Consider the following 23,495-nt stretch of genomic DNA (forward strand, 5'->3'; position numbering starts at 1 on the left):
ACAGCGCATCTCCACTATTGACCCTCTTATCTCGGTTTTTTGTTTTTTGTTTGCATGACTCATATAGGTCATGTTTTCAGGTTGGAAAATCCAGAAATCCCAACAAATGCAGATAAATCAAATCCCTGAGAGTCATTAAATACAATTAGAGTTTTCATGTATCTCCCAGTTAGTTCAGGGTCTTGTCTAAAATATCACTGTTGTTGTGGAAAAAGATGTACAATCAAGTCTGCAAACAGAAATACAAAGGTACATAGAACTGGAAGAAGCAGAGAATGACTTGTTTGAAACACTTTAGTTGTGTGATTGTTTACGATGTGTCGGCAGAAAAAACTTTTGTTCTCCCTCACTGCTGAAAACACCTCTGATAGTTTCCCATCATGTCTGCACGGGAGGCCTGAGAGAGAGTCAAGTAAGCCTTTCTCTTTTACAGCAGCATCTTTTACATATATATGTGTATATATAACAAGCCCTCCTGTGTTATCTGACACACGGGTGCACACAGTTACCAAAGAGAGAAGAGTGACAAAACCCTACAGAGCATGAGAAGACGCAACAAAAGGCACAGCATCGCTACCTCTGGCTTTGATAGCAGCGTTTGGCGGCTGCGGGAGCTTAACTGAAGGTGTGTCGGTGATGTTGCAGCTTTCAAAGATCAACGGCAAACAAGTGAGGGGAGGAAGTAAACACACACCTGATATCTGCTGTCATCCCGTAATGGCATGCCGAGGTATCTCTCCGAGAACGCCGATGCTGTGCAAATGAGAAGAGATACATTTTTAACAGAGCGGCCCACAGACAGTGCTTCAGCTGCAGCTAAGTACTCGAACTAAGAGAAGTTCCTGTCATCCTGAGCTCAAATTACATGTTTTCTCGCTGAGCACGGCCCTCTTAAATCTGTAAAGGATGCTCTCTACTCTGCTTTATAGATACAGTGTTGATTCCTCTCACTTTTCTGTCAGATGTAAACAGATTCTTTACGGACGAGAGGCGAAAAGCACAACAAAATCCCATCTTTAGTTCCACTCTCCGTCGCTCAGCAAACATGGGATACAATTTCTGATGCTTGAATGTTGAACTCTTACTCGGCTTGCCAGATGGCGGGTGTGAAGAGGATAGTCTTAGTCTGAAGTGTGCAGTACAAACACGATGCAGGATTTACGGGGGTGGGGGGTGGGGGGGGGGGGGGGGGGGTTTCTGAACTCACCATAGAGTTTCCAGTCTGTCACTGGTGACATTGCACAGGCACATTTGAAGAGGCTGTCGGTAGACCGGAGCATCATTAAGGTTAAGTACGCTCCGTAACCCTGAAGAAAAAGGGAGGGAAAACAGTCATGCACCTTCAGTGGTGAAAAGGGTAATTCTGCTATTTTCAAGGTGGGACCTATTTTAGAATCCATCATGTAGTTTGCTTAAGCCAGGATGAAAATACGTCCACTGAAAGCTCTTGTTTTAGGGACTCACCATCGGTCAGATGGTAATCTAGGATGTGTCTGCTAACATTACAGAAAGGATCTCCATGAAAATTGACCTTTTTCAAATGCAATTGTTTGAGACATAAACGTTGTGTTGGATCAGAATGATACATTTTAAAACCAAAGTTATGAACAACACCTGCCCTGCCCCACAAGATCAAATGACTGAACTCCTACATGGAGTCTGGTGACTTTGAAGAGCACAAGTATTTTTTAATTAAACCTTGCATGCACACAAACACAAGGATTGTACTGTACATGCTGCAGTGTCCTGCTACCTTTAGACAGAATAAGGCCTACAGATTGAATTCCTTTGAAATCTAATGATGTAAAGAGACACTTTGGACTTACCTTTCCAAATACTGCTATCCTTGTCCGATCGATATATGGAAATTTCATCATGTATCTGGAAACATAAGAACTCATTTATTATAAACCCTGGGTTCAAACACATTCATACATCAACAGAAAATAGACCTTAGGTTGAACACAACCAATCGTTAGCTGAAAACGGAAACATTTCTGGTTGACCTTTTTTTTCATACAGTATCACAGCTTTGTTTACTTTACATTCAACTTCAGTGTGTCCTCAAATGCAGGCATGTTCAACAACTTGGCTGCATGCTTTGCTCTAATCCGTCAGCAGAACCTAGTGTCAGGTTCTGGCCAAGTCTCCCAAAGTTCTCGTGATTCCTCGTTCAGAGCAGCAGGAAACCCCGTCCAGGGATTACACCAACTACTGAGTATCTTGTATTTAAAAAAACTCTGCCGAGGTTTAGTATGGACGTCCAACTTTACAACAATAGCATCATAGATCTCCTTTAATCTTTTATCCAGAAGTAGTAGGCCTACTGGTGAGGAAGAGAAAAAGTGAATTCATTTGGTTGAATGAAACTGACACCCAAGACTGTCGTGGTGGTACAGTGATATTTGATTGATTCAGTTATATTGGAGAATTAGAGCAGGTAAACCAGCAGGTGTAGTTTAGTGAGGCAGAAGAGAACAAACCCAGCTGGCTCTAACTTCGACTCAAGAAAACCTCAAAGAGCCAAATAACGAGTGAAGAAAGTCTTTGACAAAAGAAAAATCCAAAACATTTCTCGAATGACTGACAGAGCAGCTCTTACACGTTCACTTGAATGATTATGTGTCACATGCTTTTTGAAGGCGAGCCGATCACACACAAAGGGTCAACCTGAATGCTTCAGTAAAAAAATCACATTTCACCAAAATCTTTGTATTAAATCAGACAGTGTTATTGTAATGTTTTTTGTTTGATATCTGCAATCTCTCTAGTAGAAATGAGCAATTTAGCAATTAAACAAAAGACTGAAATGAAATTCGCCTGGAAATGAAAATAAATATGAAACTGGAATGTGGAAACTAATTTTCCTTCCTGCAGACTTCAGAGCACAGGAAACATGTAATAAGGAGAATCTGGCTCCACACTGACGAGACGCATGGAAGCAGACTGTGTTTGCACCTCCAAGGAATAAGAAGAAAAGCAGAGAAACTTTTCAATCAGAAAGTGGGAGAAAGCAGCAGCGGCAACCGATACGCCGTAAAACTCTTATTACCTCAGATAACATCCATCCCGACTAACTCTACTCTGAACAGTCAGTCAAAAACACCAGGATCAAAGTTCAGTCTTGACCATGTTAACAGGACAATCAAAGTTTAAGTGCTGACTCCTTTGATCCACATGACACATTCTTTCTCAGCATGTAAACTTGAATACAGGACAAAGGCCAACAGCGCTCTTTTCGATAGGACAGTGGACAGAGAAGGTATCGGGGAGAGAGCGAGAGAGAGAGAGAGAGAGAGAGAGAGTGGGGAATGACATGGGTCAAACTTAAACCTGGGCTGTCCTGCTTGGAGGACTATTAGCCTCCGTACATGGGGCGCAACCTCATAAAATATTTTTAAAAAAGTCAATTCAGTTTGTATCTCCTAAATAATGTAAGTAAAGATGTAAGCTTTTGGAGAGCAGAATAGTTAAAGACAGCTCACAGAACTCAAAGCTCCAGAGAAGAAACTAAATGGACGTTAACATGAGATTATTTTTGTTGATGAATTCATATTTTGGAGGCAGAAGCCTCACCTCTCTGTCCAAATTCAAACTCATGAGCTCTCTTTAATAGTCAGACTTTTTGGTACATGATGAGGAACTTTATTATAATTTTTCAGAGCAGGAACCAAAGGGAAGGATTTTGTACTTTAATCTTTCTCGTGGGAAGAAAAAGTTGTTCTAAACTTTAATGAGGCTCATTAGTGCACATGTCAGAAAGGTTCAGGAGAGGAAGGTTATAAAGCTCTTAATCACTGGAAATGCACGACTTTTAAAAAGGACGCCGTTTACTTTCTACTGAAAGTTTAAAATGGTTTACGGTCAAATAAAGTAAATCTGAAAACCTACTCTACTGCAGCGATCTGGTCCTGGACATCAACAGTTCCCAGTCTCTGGTGGACCTCGTGCAGGATCCTCTGACCCTGGAAGCCGCTGCCCCGTCCGTCCAGACGAGCCACGATGATGTTGTCCGAGCTGACCAACACCGCGTCCCAGCTGATAGAGAAACGGTCACTCACAGCCTGACCACCGGGGGCGCTGTCACTGAACAGAAAAAGAAAGAAGATGTGAAACTATCAGAGGTGTTTTCAGCAGCGAGGGAGAACAAAAGTGTTTTCTGCCGACTCATTGTAAACAATCACACAACTAAAGTGTTTCAAACAAGTCCTTCTCTGCATCTTCCAGTACACTGCCATTTTTTTTTTATTGCATTGATTGTATGCTATTTTGTCCCTTTAGGCACACCGTAGATAAGCTTTATTACCATCCTCTTTCGCTGATTTCATTTATTTTTTTATCTATTTTGTATCTTTTCAATTTCCCTTTTTCCGTGATTAAATGAATATTGTTACCTTCAGTCTACAAGTTTTTATTTTCTTTCAAAATAAAAGCAGGTTTGCATCCAAACAGGAAGTAGTGTACCCTTAGCTGAAGACAGGTTGCAGGAACTTTTAATACCAGAAGAAGAAAAAAATCAGCAGCATGCACTGTTAACAAAATCTAAAAATGCTGATGTGTTATTTCAAACTGTACGTACAGCACCAACAGAAGTCCATAGTGACGGGATTCAGAGAAGTCTGGAGGGTAGGAGATCTTCAAAGGTAAATCTGTCAAATAAAACGAACAGAATAAAAACAGCTGTATCACACATGGAGCTGTAATTTACATGAAATATAATGAAAACTTTCTCCTCACCAAAGTGCTCCATGGGAACCGTTCTGAAGTCAGCCAGCTGGATCCGTTTGTACTTCAGGGCCGCCTTCAGTAAAGAGTTGTTCTGAAGGATGTAGTAATCTGTACGGCGGAGGAGAATATGTTTAAGGGATGAAAGAGTGACAGCAATTTCTGCCAATAATCCAATTATCAGTGCATACAAATGATCCCATTAAAGAAATGAGACAAGATTGAAAGCGTAGAAAAGATGGATCATATCTGAGTCTCGACTATCGCTTCTGACTTTGTGGAGTTAAGAAACTGAATACATTCCTGGGTTTTAGGTCTTTGGGGTTTAACTGTTGCAAATATAAAGGAGACGTTTCTGGTTTTCAAGATTGTTGAAGGAAATAAAAGGCCATGGTAAATTATGTTTGATGAAAAAAAAATACATTTATCAAATACCTTACAAAAGCAGGATAGATTTACTGATCTGAGAATGAAATAAACCTTTTCTGTATTTCTTTCTAAATACAGTCCTAAGGTACCATTTTCTAAACACAGCAGTCTGAACATTCATTCTTGCCTGGAAAACAGAAGCCCTGCTATTCTTCTCCACATGTAATAAACAATGACTCTCTGCTTTGGCCATTTTTTCCATTCAAGCTATTTGAGAAGCAGCTAAATGAAATGGAATTCATCCAGCATTTCTAATGGAAAACCCAGAATCAATAGACGTCTCATTATGAAACCGCCAGGGGCCTTGAGTTCCCAGCTGTGGATGGAGGTCCTATCCAAATAACCCCGGGCAAATTGCTTGCTTCTCTGCGGCACAGCTGTTAACTTTTTGAAAAAAAAACAACAAAAAAAAAAACAACGAAAGACATACGAGCATGGATACTAAGAAGAAGCATGTGTGCACTGCAGGCATGTGTGAGAATGAAAACAGGGAATTGATGTAGATTTGTATGCCCCCTGTTGACCAGAATCAACACAAAACAAAGCAAACAGCTTCTTTGTTCATGATGTCATGTCTGCCATCAGTTTGGGTCCCTGTGTGGTGTAAAAGAGTTGGAGAAAGGTTTGAACTCTGTGGACTTACTGATTGGAGGAATTGTTGTAAATTTGCAAATGCGGCGATGATCATCACAAACACGTCATTCACACAAATCTACATTTCATCATGTTGAGTACTTACTGGAGTTATTCAGGCTGTGTAAAATTACAGTCGGTGCTCCGGGACCTACAGGAAGGGAAACATGTATGTGAGTGAACATTTCTTTTAAAAGGTTTGTTTTATAAAGATGCAGAAGAAACAACAAAGAAACTCTGTTATTGTGTCCATAAAGCAGCTCCACAGAAGACACCTTCTCTACCTCACCTGTGTCATTATTCATTAAAGGTCAGCTCTCGTTGAAATGACTTACAGTAATAGGCAGCTTTACTTAGTAGCTGAGCTGCGGCTGCATTTTTTCTCCAAACACTCACACCTCAACCACATTCCTCGTGGAATGTATTAGCTTCGACCTTTCATTTCCTCACTACATCGGCATGTGTCACACAGAGAAATGGTTTCATTGGCCCTCACCTATCAATCTGGTGTAGAAACCAGCGCAGATTTGGGTGTAGAAATCATCCTACGACAGGGTCCACGTGGGACCTATGAAACGTGCGTATCTGGCTGATCACAGCGTACGCATGACCGGGTGTTGCGGCTGGAAACGATCGTCATTTAAATACCACGCCCCTATTTATTCACGGCTCAGCTGTCCTCGCCCCCAGAGTTTACGGCATGGAGATACTTAATACGGCAAAGAAGAGAAACGAGAAATGACCTGAGTGACACCATAACAGAGAAAAGTAAAGAGGAATAACATTGTGTTGTTTGGCAGCCTGAAATGTAGGATTAGCGAGCTTCAGAAGAAATGCGCCTGCATGGAAATCTCAACAGCGATGGTTTTAAAAATAAAAAAATATTAAATTAAAATACTAAAAACTCCAGCGGAGAAACAAAAATTCATCAAATAAAACACACAACTAAAGAAATCACCTGACAGCTCGCGCTGCTCAACATTATTTAAAAAGCAATATAGCCTACAGAGATCGTTTGAGGTAAAGCGTAATACAAAATACATTTGAGATATCTTATCTAACAGTAAATCTGTGAAACTCTATCCGTCTTAACAAGCACTGTTATAGTATGATCTAATTATTCTCCGACACAGACAGATTCGCTGCACTGCAAGTCCACACTGAGTTGAAAACGTGCGTACACGAACTGAGACCTGGTGTGAGATTTGAGCGTACCCTCCGCTCACGTCCAAATTGATAAGTGCCGAACTTTGCGTGGAAATGACCGTACACCCATTTTTCTGCCGTACGTACGTTTGATAAGTGAGGGCCATTATGTGCATCAACCTGCTTGGAAACATTGAGCCGATCAGGAGGTTGTTAAAACGCTTGTGTTGCTCCTGAGGAAAGATGTCAGGATAAACTTGTCGAGGTTGTGTGAACTTGGGACTCTGACGACAATAAGATTTCTCCTTTTATTTTGATTGCTTTACGGAGACGGAGGTGTTGTGTAATTGTGCAATAATTCAACACACTAAAGCACTAATGCTTCCATGCATACAGGGCGCTTAATGCTCAGGAGAAATTAAAACCACAAACAGTGTAAAGAATTACCCTCCATCAAATACACTACTTAGTTATTGCCAAATAACAGTACTTAAAATTTATTATGCACAAAAGAGGTGAATGGTTTTAATTTAAATGCCTCTCATTTGGAAATGATGATGAATTAATTTAAACTAAATATTTGGAGGTTGACACCAGACAACCACAGGCTGCAGGCTGCAGCTCATAAACTCGGACATCTGCCAGATGAGCTTGAATGAAAATGGCCGAATACATTTTGAACATAACCCAGAGAATAATTCACAATTTCAAACATATTAGAATCTTTCACAACGGATGCGTTGTTTTATATTTTACAGATATTTTCAACTCAAAGGAAGAATGTACTGCACACTCCAGTGTGTTTAGTTTGTATTCTCAGAATGAAAGCAGGGTGATTAATGATGTGACGTGAAAGTAGAGGGACAATGAAGGGATGCAAATCATGAACAAGAACAACCTACCAATATTATCGTTTTTGGACGCAGAAAGGACTTCATTGCAAACAAACCATTTGTTTGCACCTCAAAGAGCTACAGGACAACCACTGTATGTATCTTTCCTATGAATCTGACATTATTTCTGCCTGTCTGAATATGTTTACATTAAAACATACTCCTTTAAACTGCAGTCTTACATCTCTAGCTCTGACATAACCTACAACTTACACTGTCATAAAGGACCAAGAACTAAAATCACCATCTAGATTCTGTCAGAGGATCTCTTCATCTTCAAATGAAACTGGTTGATGCTAAATAACTGCAATTAAACAATGATTTTTTTATGTTGACAGTAACATTTATTTTCTTAAATAATGACTGTCATAGTCAAACTGAAGAATCCTCAGTCTCTTTTTTCAGGCTTGATGCAGCAGTAGATCGCCTTCCCAAACCATCCGAAGAAACTTCCGATTCCAGCCTCAGGGACCTCAGCCTGCACCACATCATGAGAGATCTGGAGACCTGGTATTCTGCTAGGCTGCTTTGTTATCACGTCACGCCCCAGGCCTGAGACCATGTATAGAGGCTCAGCTTGCAGGGTTACAGGCGTATGTGCAGTTTGGACCTCAGGAGAGACTGGTGAAGGCTCTTCTTCCATGGCATGGGTGACAGCAGAGGTTTCATCAGCACCAGTTTTATTTGGTGGGGGAGCAGGCAAAGAAGCGGTTTCTTGGCTGGGCTGCCAATTCCAAACTACACCCCCCAGAACTGAAACCATGGCTGAAGGTTCAGCTGGCGGGACATCAGGAGGTAGTGGTGACTGCATTGTTGTAGCAGAGTCTGGTTCTTGGTCTTGTAAAGGCTCTTCTGGTATTTTATCCTGACTGAAGGTTAAAGGTTCATCAGGTTTACCTGAAAGAAGTGGTGGAGCTGGCAACTTTACAGGTTTCAGTTCTTGGCTTGGCTGCTTATCCACCACAACCTCACCCCCCAGGACTGAAACCATGACTGAAGGTTCAGCTGGCAGGGCATCAGGAGGTGGTGGCGACTGCGTCAAAGCTGAGTCTGGTTCTTCTTGAAAATCCTGACTGAAGGTTGAAGGTTTATCACAATCAGCTGTAAGACGTGGTGGAGAAGGCACCATATTTGGTTTAGGCCGGTTCTGGTTTGGCTGCTCATTCGCATCATCACTCCCCATGACTGAAACCATCACAGGAGGTTCAGCTGGCGGGGTAAAATGAGGTAGTGGACACTGCGTTGAAGCAGAGTTTGGTTCACCCTCCAGCACTGAAGCTGTGATGTAAGCTTCCGCTGGCAGGGATACAGGTGGAGCTCGGCTTTGAGTAGACTGGCACAGATTCAATGAGCCCTGGACAGAAGTGACGGCTGCAGGTTTGTCAGTGGACATGTCTGATTGAGTCTGGGACTCAAAAAACATACAGATGTGCTCCACTGTCATCCTGGTGATGATCTGCAAAACCTCTGCTTCAAAGCTGTGCAGCTTCCTCCTCAGAGTATCTGAAGGGTACATTTGCCTCACCTTCCCCTCAATGGAGAGGACAATGTTGTCTCTCAAAGAACTAGGGAAGGTGACCTGATGTAGCATGGTAGGCAGTGAAGCGGAGACTCCATCCAAAACAGATTTGGTGACGCTAACAGCCATTTCACTTAGTTTCTGGGATGGCATGACACTGGGTGTGGTTTTTTTTGGCACCCAGAAGCCTTGCAGGACTTTGGGCACCAAGTCCAGTACCACCTCCGCTGGGCTCAGCAGTTTGGTAGAGGGAGCCTCCTGAAGCTGCTCCACCAGGACCCTGGCATACTGGTGCGCCAGGTTGAGGATCTTGGGATTTTTGTAGCAAGGAGGGATGTCTTCTGGAGAGTCAAGAAGTCTCTTTGCCTGAAACGCCACATCTCTTTTCTGCATGTTGGTGTTGACCTCCCACACCAGCTTGAGCAGAGGCTTCACCTCCTCTTCAGCAAAATCCTCCATTTCATATTGGCAGAGCTTCGCTCTCAGGGACTTCCTGCTCTCTTCCACCAGCAGGTCAGTGATGGCATCAACAGTCACCTCAGAAGGGAGCTGGTTCTTCCGTTGAAGATTTAAAAGTTCAGCCACTACTGCGACTTTCCCTCTGAAGGCCTGAACGTGCCAGCAGAACTGCTTGGCATGTTTGTAAATCGGTGTGTCGAACAAGCCTTCGATTGCTTTGTAGATTCCTCTACTTTCCTCAGTGAACTCCATATCAACCAGTTTCTGTATACAATACAGAAAGAGATCGCACCACAGAACACTGATAAAATACTTTCTAAACACTTTGAATTCAACACCTTCTCTAACAACTATAACTCACGACTATCTCTCACCACTCTCTTCAACCCACAAACTCTGAAGTAGACCAACAGGGTAGAAGCTGCAGCCTTCGGAACAGATTTTATAAGAGACTGTGACATCACAATTAGCGACATTCTACACCTCAGCAATATAGAATGCGTCATTTCAAACTCTTATCGTCATGGCGACACAACACAGAGCACATATGTGACGCGTTCCATCAAAATGAGTCGGATGTCGCAGCGGCCCGTTTGTGTAAAAACACGTTTTTACAAGAAAATACGATTTTGGGCTGTTTTTATATGTTTCTAATTAAATAAAGTCTCAGCTTTAAGACAATGTCAAAATTAATGTAAAATTCAAATGATAAATATCGCTAGCATTAATAAAACGAAACAGGTGTCAGATTTCAAAACGCCGGCTAGCGTTTTTGTGTGTAATCTGTCAGAGTGTCATCTGTTTAGATGGACACGGAGACAGATTGACAGCCTAGACAAAATGAATTCGCGCAAAGACGACATTGCTCGACTTTTAAATTCAATTCCTGTAAGAAATGCCACATCAGACGACGACTGGACCGACCTTATTACGGACTATTTCACCGCACCAGCAGCTGAGAGAGAGAATGACACCGGCGGCTTGACCTCCGAGTCTGATTCGGCCTTCACCCCGCCGACACCGGCCGGCTCCGATCGAAGAAAGTGAGTGTGACGGAGGCGAGCAGGACCCAACGGTAGCTTACAATGTCTCCGATTTTAATAACATAAATGAAGATAGTGTAAAGGAAATCGAAATAGCTAGGGAGGTGTAGCTGCAAACTCCACAACAGCAGCCCTTGTTACAAGCTCTTCACACCGGAAGAGATGGTGAGAAGACGGGACCAAATCAGAGAAATGACTAATGGTAAGTCATCTAGCCTACTCAGCTTGCTTGGCTACATGATGCTTGTTTTCTGTTTGTAAATGCAAGGAGGCCTAATAAGAAAATAACTTGCTATCGGTGCCTTATAATGTCTGTGTGAGTCTGTGGGTGTGTGTGTGTGAGTGAGTCTGTGTGTGTGTGTCTGTCTTTCTGTCTGTGTGTGTGTGTGTGTGTGTGTGTGAGTCTGTGTGTGTGTGTGTGTCTGTCTGTGTGTGTGAGTTAGTGAGTGAGTCTGTCTGTGTGTCTGTGTGAGTCTGTGTGTGTGAGTGAGTGTGAGTGTGTGTGTCTGTGTGTGTGTGAGTGAGTGAGTGAGTGAGTGAGTGAGTGAGTGAGTGAGTGAGTGAGTGAGTGTCTCTGTGTGTGTGTGTGTGTGTGTGTGTGTGTAGGTTAGCAAACGTTGCTTTGAGTGTATGTGAGAGACGAAAATGTGAGGAAATGATTTTAAATAAAGCAACAAATAGCCTATAATAAAGTATGGGTTGTAAAACCATCTGAAATCACATTGTGAATGTTATGTTCTGAACATGGGGCATATCATAATGCTATGTCCTCTTGTAGATGAAAAACATCTGGTTCTCCTTGGAAAGATAAGCTCCCATATGACCCTGTCCAAGGAAACGGTGCGCTCCAAGAGAAGCCAGCAGAAGGAGCGTAGGCATCAGAGGACTGCCTATGGACAGAAAATATGCCGGGAGACCTTCAAGTTTCTGCATGCGTGAGTTAACATTTAAAAATAAACCCTACATTAAGCTCTTTTAAAAACTACAATGATAAGCATATGACATACTTCATCTATTTTGCATAATTTCCAGAATATCTCAAAACAATCTCATCAACCTTATCAAATTTTATAAACAATATGGATTGGCACCAAGGATGAAAAGGTCTGGTGGGCGTGTTTTGGCTGCTGACTGTTCAGGACATCCAAAGACTGAAGCAGTTCATGGTAAATTTTGCTGATGTCCACGCCATGCCACTCCCTGGGCGCATCCCTGGTTTCAAAAGGTCTGAGATCCAGGTGCTTCCCACAACAGAGACTATGACATCAGTGTGGCGGAAATACAAGGCTCAGATGTGCTAATTAAATAACACTAGATTGATTACATTGTACATAATTGTTTAAAATAGTCATATTAAATACTCTTCTATATTATTATTCCCACTCCTTATAAATCATCAAATTCAAGGATTTTTCAAGGACTTTCCAGGCCCAATTCCCTCTAATTCAAGGACCCAACAAGGCACAGTTTGAGACACGGATCAAGGTTAATTACTCTTACAACACTGAGAATTTTTACAATGAGAACTAGCAGGCTTTATAGAAGCTCACAGACAACTATTAAAAAGAGAGAGAGGCTTGAATGTGTGAACACTTCTCAATTGTGCTGTGTTACTGTGATGGCAGGCTATGTGGCCTATTGACGAACGTTAAGTAACAAAAATTATCAAAATAACTTACATTTCTATTCTTGCACAAAATATATAAATTCAAGCACTTTCAATGACCCATGTCTATTTTCAAAAACTTTCAAGGCCTTGGTTATTATTTTTGCAAGGATTTCAAGGAGCTGTGGGAACCCTGTATTATAGGAAATAACACTATCAGATTATATTGTACATAATTGTTTTTAATGATTGGACGTGTTATCAAATTATTTATTCATTTCTTGCACTGTAACTTTTATTACCTGTCTTATTCTAATTTAGCTTGTTTTTATTTTCTATAATCTGGGCTCTTTAATGATAATTTTTTCTAATTGTATTTAAGTCCTTTTATGTGTTTCTGTGCACTTTGTCACAACGCTTTGAATGTTTTATGTAAAGCACTTTGAATTGGATTGATTGTTTATGAATGTATTTCAATTCATTTGGAAAATGGCGGAATTTTGATTGCTCTCTTTAGTGCCCTTTTTCTCAAAAACAAGGTTTGGTGACAGTCGACATTTGGAAGACTGTATCTTGTAGAATATCTGGAGTAGAAAAATAATTTTGGTATTGCCATAAAGCTGAGACTTTCCTCTTCACTCTAAACTCAAAATATGTTTCTGGGTTAAAGTGACTCAAAATGATGGAGCAGGTCACATATTGTAATGTAGCTACAATTATATCCTGTTTAAATCCTCACGTGTTGGCTATTATAGTAAAAAGTTGTTAATATTTCCCAATAGAACAACGGTACGGTTCCTACCTCGGTTTTGGGGTCACGGTTCATTATGAGTTTGGTTCAACAGAAACTAAGCCACAAAAAAGTCCCAGAGTCTAATTTCAACTGACAGTAATGCAAGTTACAGTTTGTTCCATGTTGTGTTATTTACACCTGTGCTAGTTGATACAGCCTGGAGTGTAAAAAACATTAAAAAAAAAAAATGATGCTAAATTAAAAGCAAAACAGAAATAAATTGTGTGATTTTAAAATGTTAGAGAATAGTTAGAGAATACAATGTACAATATAATACTAAATAAAAGGTGTGCCTTTCAGAGGGATGTTTGAATCTTTTATTTACACAAAAGCCCTAGGTAAGGTGTTAAGGACAGGGGTCCTTAGGGGACCACCGGGCTGCGACTGGGTCGAAAACCCGGTTAGAAGCAAGGGCGGATGTGATATAATGTAGCCTACTGCAGTGTGTTGTGCTATGTATTCTCCTGGAAAAGGTCAACCCTTTAATTACATGTCACTGATTATTTAAATTTTAAGTTAAAAATTGCAATACCTTTATCAATGTATTATTGTAATGATATGACACTCTCATGTCACCGCATGAGCCTTAGAATGGGTATCTGATGGCCTACCTTTACAGTGGAGGATGACGTGCTGGTTCGTTGGGCTGATGTCGGCATCAAAGTACAGACAGTGAGCTTTATTCAGCTCACACGTCAAACACCGACGTGGGAACAGACCCACAGTTTTAACACTGAGGAGACAGGACGACCAATTAGCAAAGCAATATGAGTCAAAACTGTTTAATCTAAAATATCATCAGGAAGATTGATAATGGTGTAACAACTTTTCCTTTTACATTACAGTCAAATTAAACACACAGAAGTGCAACAAGTTTAAAACATCTGGGAAAAATTGTCAAAATGGGCAAAAATTGGGCACCTTCAGCTCATCAAAGTAATAAAGCAGCAAAGAGCTGGGGTCTCATTTATAACCGTTGTGTAGGCCTACGCACAAAACGGGGTCTGAAACTGGCGTACGCCTTTTCCCACGCAAAGTTTGTGATCTATAAAAACAAACCTGACGGTAAAATGTGCGCACCAGTAAGCAAACTCTGACCCAGGCGTACGTTCATTTTGGAGGCATAGGAAATTGGCGACACAGACGGCGAAGTGGTGAATTGAAGCCTGCAGATACATATTGATGTCTCTTCCACATTTTATTTCTCTAAATATCAAACTTTACTGACAGATCCACGTCATCATAATCATTCAAATCGACGATTTTATTTAGGCTATAATCACCATGTAGTGAGCCGTTTCCAATAAGTCACTTTAATTATGACAATATAAACAAATAAAAATAAAATAAAAGTCCGCCCCATACACATTTCATCAGCGCCGTCTCGCCTTCATTATCCCGGACGGACCTCAGAGGACTGGACTTGTACACTAATGTAATCACTGATGTGGAGTTAAACATTAGACTAACACAAAGACCATAGAGCCACTAGTTTTCATTAATATCTTTCAATATTGTGCATTTATCAGCAAGTGTGGTTTTTAGTTTTAATAAAGATGGCTGCGTCAAGACGCACAGAGACACGGCGGTGGCTTCACACATTTCGCCTTCTCGTTACTCAGCATGCCTTAATAAGCTGCACGTATTTATTCTGTAAATAATTCAAATGTGGACATTAAAGGTCCCATATTATGCTTTTTCCGGTTTAATATGCCCTTCAGTGTGTTTTCCAAGTGTCCTGTGCATGTTTAGGCACATCTATGTGCAAAAATTTGAAGTCCGCAGAAACGCAGCTTCTCCTATGTCCTCCTGTTAGCTGTAGCATTAGCTGCATGTAACGCTCGGTTCTAGCCCCCCTCGATAAAAATGTGTCAGTGCGGCGTCATTGTCAGTGTGAGATCACTGATCTAAGCCCATTGGCTCGTTGTGGCAAGCCCTGCAGCTCATGTTGAAATTTCTGAGACGCGTGCTGAGCAACTGACCAATAACGACAGAGCGGATCGGCAGACCAATCAGAGCAGACTTGGCCCATGTGGGGTCTAACAGTGGGGGCTCAGCAGAGCGTAGCTGACGGACTCAGAGCGTAGAGGGAGCAAGGAGGAGCAGTACATGAAAACAGACTCTTTTTTTGGACTTTAGCTATTGTGAATGTACAAAAGTAGGTACATAGATTAAATATACGAACCCCAAAAAGGGCAGAATATGGGCTCTTTAAGTCAGGGCATCTCTGACACGATCATTAGGTCTATATAGCCTCAATTATTCACAGAGCAGACAGAGTTTCCCACGAAAACATGTGGCCAACGTTTTGGTCGTTGATCAAACTTTTGATTACTAATATGATAGAGTGAGGCAGACTGCTGAGTGATGTGAGCACTCTGACAATATGAAGAAGTCAGTGTGGGTCCCGTAAACATGTAAACATTGCAGATATACTCGTACGTAATGATGAACAGTGGATGTTTTGGCACATAGGACAGGGTGAATGCAGCAGCGACGTGGTGTCATTCTCTGATTTTTGTTAAGTTTGTGATCCTCCTGCTGCAGCAAACTACCGATATGTCCATTTTATCCTTCACTTCATTCACAAACTCCTCCGTTTGTGGGTCAGAAAGTTTTGTTTCTTTGTCTAAACTTCTGGGTTTCACCACGATCCAGCGCTGGAAACCTTTGATCTGCCCCCTCGTTTGTATGCATTTTCGTTCACGAGCTGCTTTGCATTGACCGTTTATGGTTGATTGTGGGCGTGTAGAGGGCGGAACATGGGACTAATCTACGTGCGCACATTTCCAGGTGGATTGTGATTTATAAAGGGAACATTGCGTGCAGGTGTGCGTACGAACGGTTTTATGAATCTGAATCATTTTGTGCGCACACCATTTCCGGGTTTTTGGCGCACGTACATTTTTAGTATGGATTCTACGCACTCTTTTATAAATGAGACCCCTGAATGTTAAATCGTCAACTGACAGGAAAATGATTCATTAGTAGGAGACAATTATTCCAATCATTTAAAAGTTATATGCTCTTTGTTACACACAAATGTCCCTGGTTTCTTGTGCTCTCTACATGAGGAGTAAATTGTGTTAACCAGAGTGATTGCACACCTGCAGCATGTGAAGAATCAATACAAACCTGTAAAGTTGTCTTCGTCTCGGTGAACCCTCTGTGCTCAGAAAATATCTGAAGCAAGAAAATAAGAGCAATGTGACGTGTGCAGTTAAACACTCAGCTTCATCAAGTCTCTTTTTTAAGTGGAAGTCATACATCCAATTAGCTAACTGCACTCTCTAGTGTGTACACTGGGATTATTGGGTCCATTGGACAAACTTGAGGCTGATCTTTACTTTTGCTAACAATCAACATCCTAGGTACGCAGTAGGTAAATATGGAATGCAACAATGGTTCCCAGGACTGCAGACTGCAAACACAGTGACTTGGGGAGCCTTCACAGGAAGCTAAAATTGCATGTGGCAGCTGTGGCTCAGTTGGTAGAGTCAGTCGTCTCTTAACCGGAAGGTTGGAGGCTCGATCCCCAGCTAATGTAGCTACATGTCCGATTGGGCAAGACACTTAACCCCGAATTTCTAGCTCAAAAACCTCCTTATTTATCTGATACTGGCCTCAGTAAAATCCTTCATTTCAGTCTCTGCCTTAAACGACTTAATATCAGCTGCTGTCTCTTTAAGGACCCCCCTCCACACGTGCCCACTTTCTTCTGATTGGCCAGATCTGCTTGCAGTCGCAGGGGAATTTGAGTGAGCTTTTGGGTGGGCATGTCCTAGAACTTTTCTACATGCTTGATTTATGCTGTCCAAGTCTCACTAAGTTCTCGTAACATCTCATTCAGAGCAACACGAAACCACGTCCGGGGATTTCACCAACACAACTGTGTATCTTGAGTTTAAAAAACTTTGCTGAGGTTTGGTATGGACATCCAACATCCTGACATTATATGTATGTATTTGAATAAGGATCAGCATCATAAATCTCCTTATTGAGACATTTATTAGAGTAGATAAAACAGTCAGACTTACAGGTTGTCAGTGTTTTCGTCGTAAGCGATGATCTTGGTCACTTCCCAGTTCCCTGATGTCAGATGTCGGACTTCATTCTGATCTGCTCTGAACTGAGAGAAACAAAAGAAGATGAGTGTTGGTCATTCATCTTAACTCTGCTGGCTCCATCCAGCTCCTCATCTCCTTTGATCCTGTGCATGAATCCCGACACTTGTCTGTCAGAGACTGGAGGAACACTTCTGTGTTATACTCCAGAAAAACTCACAATGAATAAAAAATCAGAACAGGCAATGCAAAAGACGAGTAATGAGTCCAATTGAGAAACAATGTCTGCTTATCCTGAGGCGTTATGAATCAGAACAAACTGCAGCAAGGAGTCTGAGCTGCTTCACAAAACACACACGACCGCAAACTAGACACACAAACAAAAACACACGATTGTTGCTATGGTGCCAGACGATTCACGGGCTGTTTGGGTCAAATGAACATAGACTGTAAATCACTTAAAATCGCTGGATGGATATTTAGGCAAACAGTGTGAAAATAAACCTTCAGATTCTGAAAGTTGTTCCTCGAGAGAAAACAACAGCGAAGCCAAATGTTCAAACCAAACTGCATCAGACTATTTATTTCCTCTTGTAGCAAGTTGGTGGCTTGATTTTAAGAGCTTTTTGACTCCTATGGTTTGTTTGCTCTGGTCTGAATCATGGGCCAGTTTGTTACTTTGTTGCATAATCACCTCAAGTTTAGTTTATATTCACACATTTACAAGCGGACCAAATGCGCTTTAATTGGTTCAGAATTTCTTGTAGGAAACATCCAGGAACTAAACAAAGACTAGTTGACTCCTGCCTGGCTGTGTCTGCAACAAAGCCACTTCATAATTCCTTAATGGACAAACAACTACATGGAGTGATGTTGGGTCTGTTTCCCAGTTTGTATTTTGAATATTGGCAAACAATATAGTTTGAAAATGAGCAGAACTGAGGCCTAAAAATAATATGTTGATGTACTGGAGTAGACGATTTTCAAGACAGTTCAGGAGCAGCATATTAATCCTCCTGAACTATGACCTGCTCGTCCACTGAAATGTTTTCTGAAGATCTGACAGTGGTCTTTACCACATGGTCATATGAATAGAGAGGGCTCACGGTGGTTACTTCCTGCAGTTAGGTCGGATCGTGTTGGTTCATGTTGTTGCTACAAACGAACTGCACCAGAGTCTGAAAAAAAGCCGTCCAAGACCCACCTTTTCAAATCTTTTCAAGTGGTGTCTGTGCAGTTGCTCAGACCACACCAGGGTTTGATTGACAGCTTTCACACCAGCACAAACAAACCATAATAACTTGTACCGAAAACTTTAACCAAACAGGCTGGGTGTGAAAACGTAATAAAAGGCAATTTTAACTATCAAATCACCTTCAACAAATTATGATTAGAAAACACACAAACATTAACATCCACAGTTTAAAATAAAATCCTTAAAGAAATAACCAGGATGGTTAAACTTTTTTTAATGGCGCTCTACTAGTCTTGTAATGGTTTCAGTTGTCCTGTAAATATCCTGTATTTGTCTTCCTTTCAGAGATATCACTAAAGTAATGTGGATTTCAAACTTGACCTTCACCTGTGTTGTGAACATGGCGATGTGATGAAACTCTCCACGTCCTCCCTGTTTGACTGGCACGGTCAGGAAGAATCTGCTGCTGTCTTTGGAGAACACCGGTTCTTGGGTCTGAAGAAAGAAAACATTTATTAAGTCCAGTTGAACTGTGCTGCTGTAAAAGACGTGGAGTGCTGTCTCTAATTATTTTTATCATCCATTATATCACATGTAGTGTCACGATACTAAACAATGGTTTTGCATTTTGACTGGTTCAAATCTGCAAGGAAAACAACAGTGAAATAATATCTCAGCCCGCAGCACAAACACATTCAGCCTCAGCTTGAGAAAGTTTACACACAATGAGCCTTCGACATTTCCAAGACAGTGGAGATATCTTAAGGTCTTCCTGCATAAAAGTCTGTGAGCAAAGACCCTCCCTCTACACTGACACAACCTCACTGTCAGTAAATGAGCATCTCTTAGATTACCATCTTAGCGGAGACAAGTAGCTCTGCATGCCAGGATTGTCAAGTGGTTAAATTGCCGACGGCAGAAGCCAAATATCCTCCAACCTCCAAAGCCTCTGCCTCTATCCCTGCCTCCCAACTCTACAAGTAAATAAAACGCCTAAAGCTGAGTGCACTGCACTTTCTGTTTTTGGAACAAAATATTGAGTTTGAGATATTTTTTTAGTCCATCATGCTGCTCAATGATCTGCACAAACACAGAGGGTGATGATCACATAAGGAACAGTATAATACAGCCATGCTCAGCATAAATCAATCCTGACTAGAAGCATTGGACAGAAAGGTTTCTGAACATTTCTACTACAATGCTGCAAACTTCATGGATGTCTTCTTGATTAATTTAATAAATCATTCACTTCATCTGAATTAGCATTCTTATGTACTTAAACTTGCATCACAAATCATTAATAATGGCAAAAAAAGAGTGCACGATGAGTAGAAGGAGAGGGTCCTCATACTGGTCAAAAGTTCAGTGTGGACCTAACAATCCTTGTCCCTTTGTGAAAAGTGTGATCATGACATTTGTACAGATGGTGGCCTTTACATTTAATGTGAGAGCCGAGAAGCATGAAAGCATCGACAAGAAGAACTATGTTCATTTCTTTTGATTATGTGTTTATTTTAATATTCATTTTTATGCCTTTAATTGAGAGACAGGCAGTGGATAGAGTTGTAAATTGGGGGAAGTGAGAAAGAGTGGGGGATGACATGCAGTAAAGGAGCCACAGGTCGGATTTGAAACCCGGGTTGCCCGCTTTGGGGACTACAGCCTCTGTACATGGGCCATCGAACTAACCACTTGTCCACCTGTACCACGAAGTAAGTTAATTTCATTCAAATTATGGAAAACAGTTATTTAAAGACATGATGAATTGGAGTGCGACACATATTTTGTAATAATCTTAAACCAGTTGCTATTTCACAAATAAAAGAAGAAAAAAAAGAAGTAGAATAAGATGATGATGACTTGCTTTGATTCTTGCGTCTTTGATTTTTAAAATTGTCACACATCCAATGCACTTTTTTATTCTCTCTGTTTTTGAAGGAAGGCTTGAGTCTTTGCCTAGAGTCCTACAATATGAAGTCACGGTTCCCTGCTTTCAGAGTTATATAATTTCTTCTTCTGTGGAGAACGACTCAGCGAGCAAACACGAGCCCTTCATACTGCTGCTTATCCTATGTTTGCATCTTCTGGTGCAGGATTTGAGAGAAGAATGAAGTCTCCCTTTATGAGACAGAGCATATAGAGAAATAATGTGTGTTGGGAAAGTGTGCGGATGAGGTGGGAAATTGGTGAAGCTGCCTTTAAGGTCACATAATGGGAAATGTACGGAGAGAGAGATGATTGACATGGAGAGGAATTACAGTTCAGGCTCACATGCTTCAAAAAAGAAAAGACACAGAGCAGAGGAGCGACTTACCTGCTTGGAGAGCCAGAGCTCCGAGCTTTCTTCATGTCTCTGAAACAGATGTCAGAGCAAAATATCAGACTGACGCCAAATCACCCCAATCATCAAACTCCTTTATACTTCACAGCCTGTCATTGTTGCTGCTGTATTTGAGTTTTATTTAAAATATGGATGTTTTCAAGTAGTCATGATGAGCACAACTGTATTTTGGAATAACACTTTAGTGGTATTTTTTTCCAGACAGAATCATCAATCATAAAATGAACTCTCTGGTTTATTTTAACACTCCACCAGGGACACCACTCCCAGTCCGAGTCTTCGTTTCAAACCAGCATGCATGAGCTTTGGCAGGAAGGCAAGACTGGGCGCCGTCTCCAGACCTGAGCTGAGCCGCTGTTTGTCTGGGCGACATGTTTGTTCGTGCAAATCACACCAAATCAGGAACCAGAGAAGTGGAGAGCAGGTTTAACTGCAGGGTTAACATGGCTGACTGTCATCCAAATATGATGAGAATATGGAGGGAGGGTACGCCAGCAGATGTGTAATGATTTAGTCAAGCCAATTAAATATTAATTCCACAGCTACAAACAGAAAGAGCTTTTTGTTGACTACTAGAGATGCCATAAGCAGACAAACATTTTATTTTACTCTGTTTTCATGATGAGTTTGATGTTTTCAGGGCTGTGATTTTTCCTGAAGGAGTTGGTACTGGGTCATTAGGATGCAGTTGAGAACCACTGCCGATTAAAGCCTGATTTTTGAGTTGTACAACTCATCTTGAAGTCGGATTTCAGCATAGCATTGCATGAAACGAAAACATTTGATATATTTATGATCATTAAAGACATTTCAACATTTTCAATTGCTATGGTTCTAAACATTTGTGTCTCACCTATGGCTGCATGTCTGTTGAAAAGCTTAATGAGTGTCTCTCAAAGGTATTTTAGGTACCTGTACTCTTGTCAACAGTGTGCTGCCATGCTAACTTAGATGCTCTCCAGCGCACAGCAACAAAGAGTTTAAAGAGGGAACTCATTTCAAATGACTAGTGTGCACTTGAAGGAAGAGAAACAAAAGTACAGGGAACAAAAAACATGGTGCTACATTGAAAGTGAAAGGAGGTTTAATCCAAACAGAACGGTTTGGCTCGATCAAATGTGTACCTTTGCCAAAAAGCTCTCCACTTAAGTTTTCAAAAAGCACTTATCCTTAAATGTTGTTAATGTGGAGAATTACGCAGGTACTAAAAATGCCACTTTATAGGCTACGCATTTGTTAGCCAATAGATTCCCAGATAAGACGGCACTTTGCTTCTGTAAAAAAAGTGAAAGGTTTTAAATCTCCAGGCTTCTTCTTCCTCACAAATGGACACTGTTTTTCTGTCTCACACACAAACACACACCGTGACGCAGGCTCCCGTGGTGGTGTCGCACACCGTCAGGAAGGAGATGTTCTGGGCTCGGTTCAACCACCTGACAGCTGTCTTGGTCTTGCTGATCCACTTCACCATGGTCACATAATGTTCCCTGTGAAAAACATCGTCGTTATAGCAACCAGTTCATGTTCTTCAATAATATGCACACCTCGCCAATGATAACAGATTTTTATTGCAGATTTATCATGATACATGCAAGCTTGAGATACAAACAGTAACTTGATGGAGGATGCAGCTTAATTTTCACAACCAAGTTACTTTAAAGTCAACCTCCTGAAACTGTATGTGCAAAAAAAAAATTGTTTTGCAAAAACAGTGTGAGGTAGACTGTTTCTGTTGACGATATGTAGGAAGCCTCCACGGACAACTTTTCTGAAGCCTCAAGTTTGGCACCTTGACAGTCGCCATCTTGTTTAATGAAGCAAGAATTGACCATATTGGGAAGGTGGGGCCGTGTGTGTGTGTGGGGGGGGGGACATGTGTTTTGGTTGTGCGAGTTTTGGTGTGGTGAGTGGTAGCTAAGCTGACGAGTACCGTTACTCATTGAGCAGAACGTTACTGGATGATAATTACTAAGAAGTAGGGTAATCAAAAAAGAGTGCAGATTGGCCTAACTTGTAAAAACAACTTCTTATACACAGTCTATGCAACATCCAATATGGCACATTGAAATATTTCTAAGTACTGATTAGTACGCACAGTCCTGGATTGTAGATAAAGTATGCACTGCATGTGATGCCAAGAGCCTTGACATTGCATACAGTGCATTGCATTGCATAAAACTATAACACAATGTCAACAATGTGATTAGAGTGCAGCTACATTCATTAAGACATTACTGAATGAATAAATACTGACAGCCTCAACAGACCCATGCAGGGCGGAATATGATAGTACTTTTTTTAGTTCTCTTTTTTAGAAAGTAAAAGTCAAAGAAAATGCAGAGCAAGGACACAACAAGCTGAAGTGTACAAGATTTTCCAATTAAAGGTGCAGGATGCCAAGTGAGACAAAATGATGAAGTGGAAAAAGCTATTTTTAAGACAGACAAGATGCAGCACTTCTCACCGTAGTTTGAGCGTCTCTGGAGGCATTAGCTCCAGTGTGTGCGTCGGCCCGTAAAGATTAACCACAAAGAGCTTCACCACCGGATTGGGTTGGCCAGCCTGCATGTTAAAACAACAGGGTCAGGACTTTAGACCACAGAGTCTCAAATCACTGCAGTGGGAGGAATGCTTTATGAAACGACATCC

At 41.2% G+C, this 23,495-nt stretch overlaps 1 protein-coding gene across 2 annotated transcripts in view; it reads right to left on the bottom strand.

The window, feature by feature from the left end:
* Positions 1-23,495, bottom strand: part of LOC132987128 (inactive dipeptidyl peptidase 10-like) — a 194,248-nt gene that overhangs the window by 5,486 nt on the left and 165,267 nt on the right. For both annotated transcript variants that reach the window (XM_061053983.1, XM_061053984.1), the window contains exons 10-23: positions 23,311-23,408; positions 22,210-22,333; positions 20,820-20,858; positions 18,893-19,000; positions 17,284-17,375; positions 16,382-16,429; positions 13,858-13,979; positions 5,894-5,938; positions 4,738-4,836; positions 4,580-4,649; positions 3,892-4,086; positions 1,827-1,881; positions 1,208-1,307; positions 695-753 (exon numbers count right to left, since the gene is read on the bottom strand). In XM_061053983.1, the coding sequence (XP_060909966.1) occupies positions 695-753; positions 1,208-1,307; positions 1,827-1,881; positions 3,892-4,086; positions 4,580-4,649; positions 4,738-4,836; positions 5,894-5,938; positions 13,858-13,979; positions 16,382-16,429; positions 17,284-17,375; positions 18,893-19,000; positions 20,820-20,858; positions 22,210-22,333; positions 23,311-23,408 (1,254 nt within the window). The remainder of the gene's footprint in view (positions 1-694; positions 754-1,207; positions 1,308-1,826; positions 1,882-3,891; positions 4,087-4,579; positions 4,650-4,737; positions 4,837-5,893; positions 5,939-13,857; positions 13,980-16,381; positions 16,430-17,283; positions 17,376-18,892; positions 19,001-20,819; positions 20,859-22,209; positions 22,334-23,310; positions 23,409-23,495) is intronic.

Source organism: Labrus mixtus, chromosome 13, assembly GCF_963584025.1.
Source record: "Labrus mixtus chromosome 13, fLabMix1.1, whole genome shotgun sequence".
Lineage (NCBI taxonomy): Eukaryota > Metazoa > Chordata > Actinopteri > Labriformes > Labridae > Labrus > Labrus mixtus.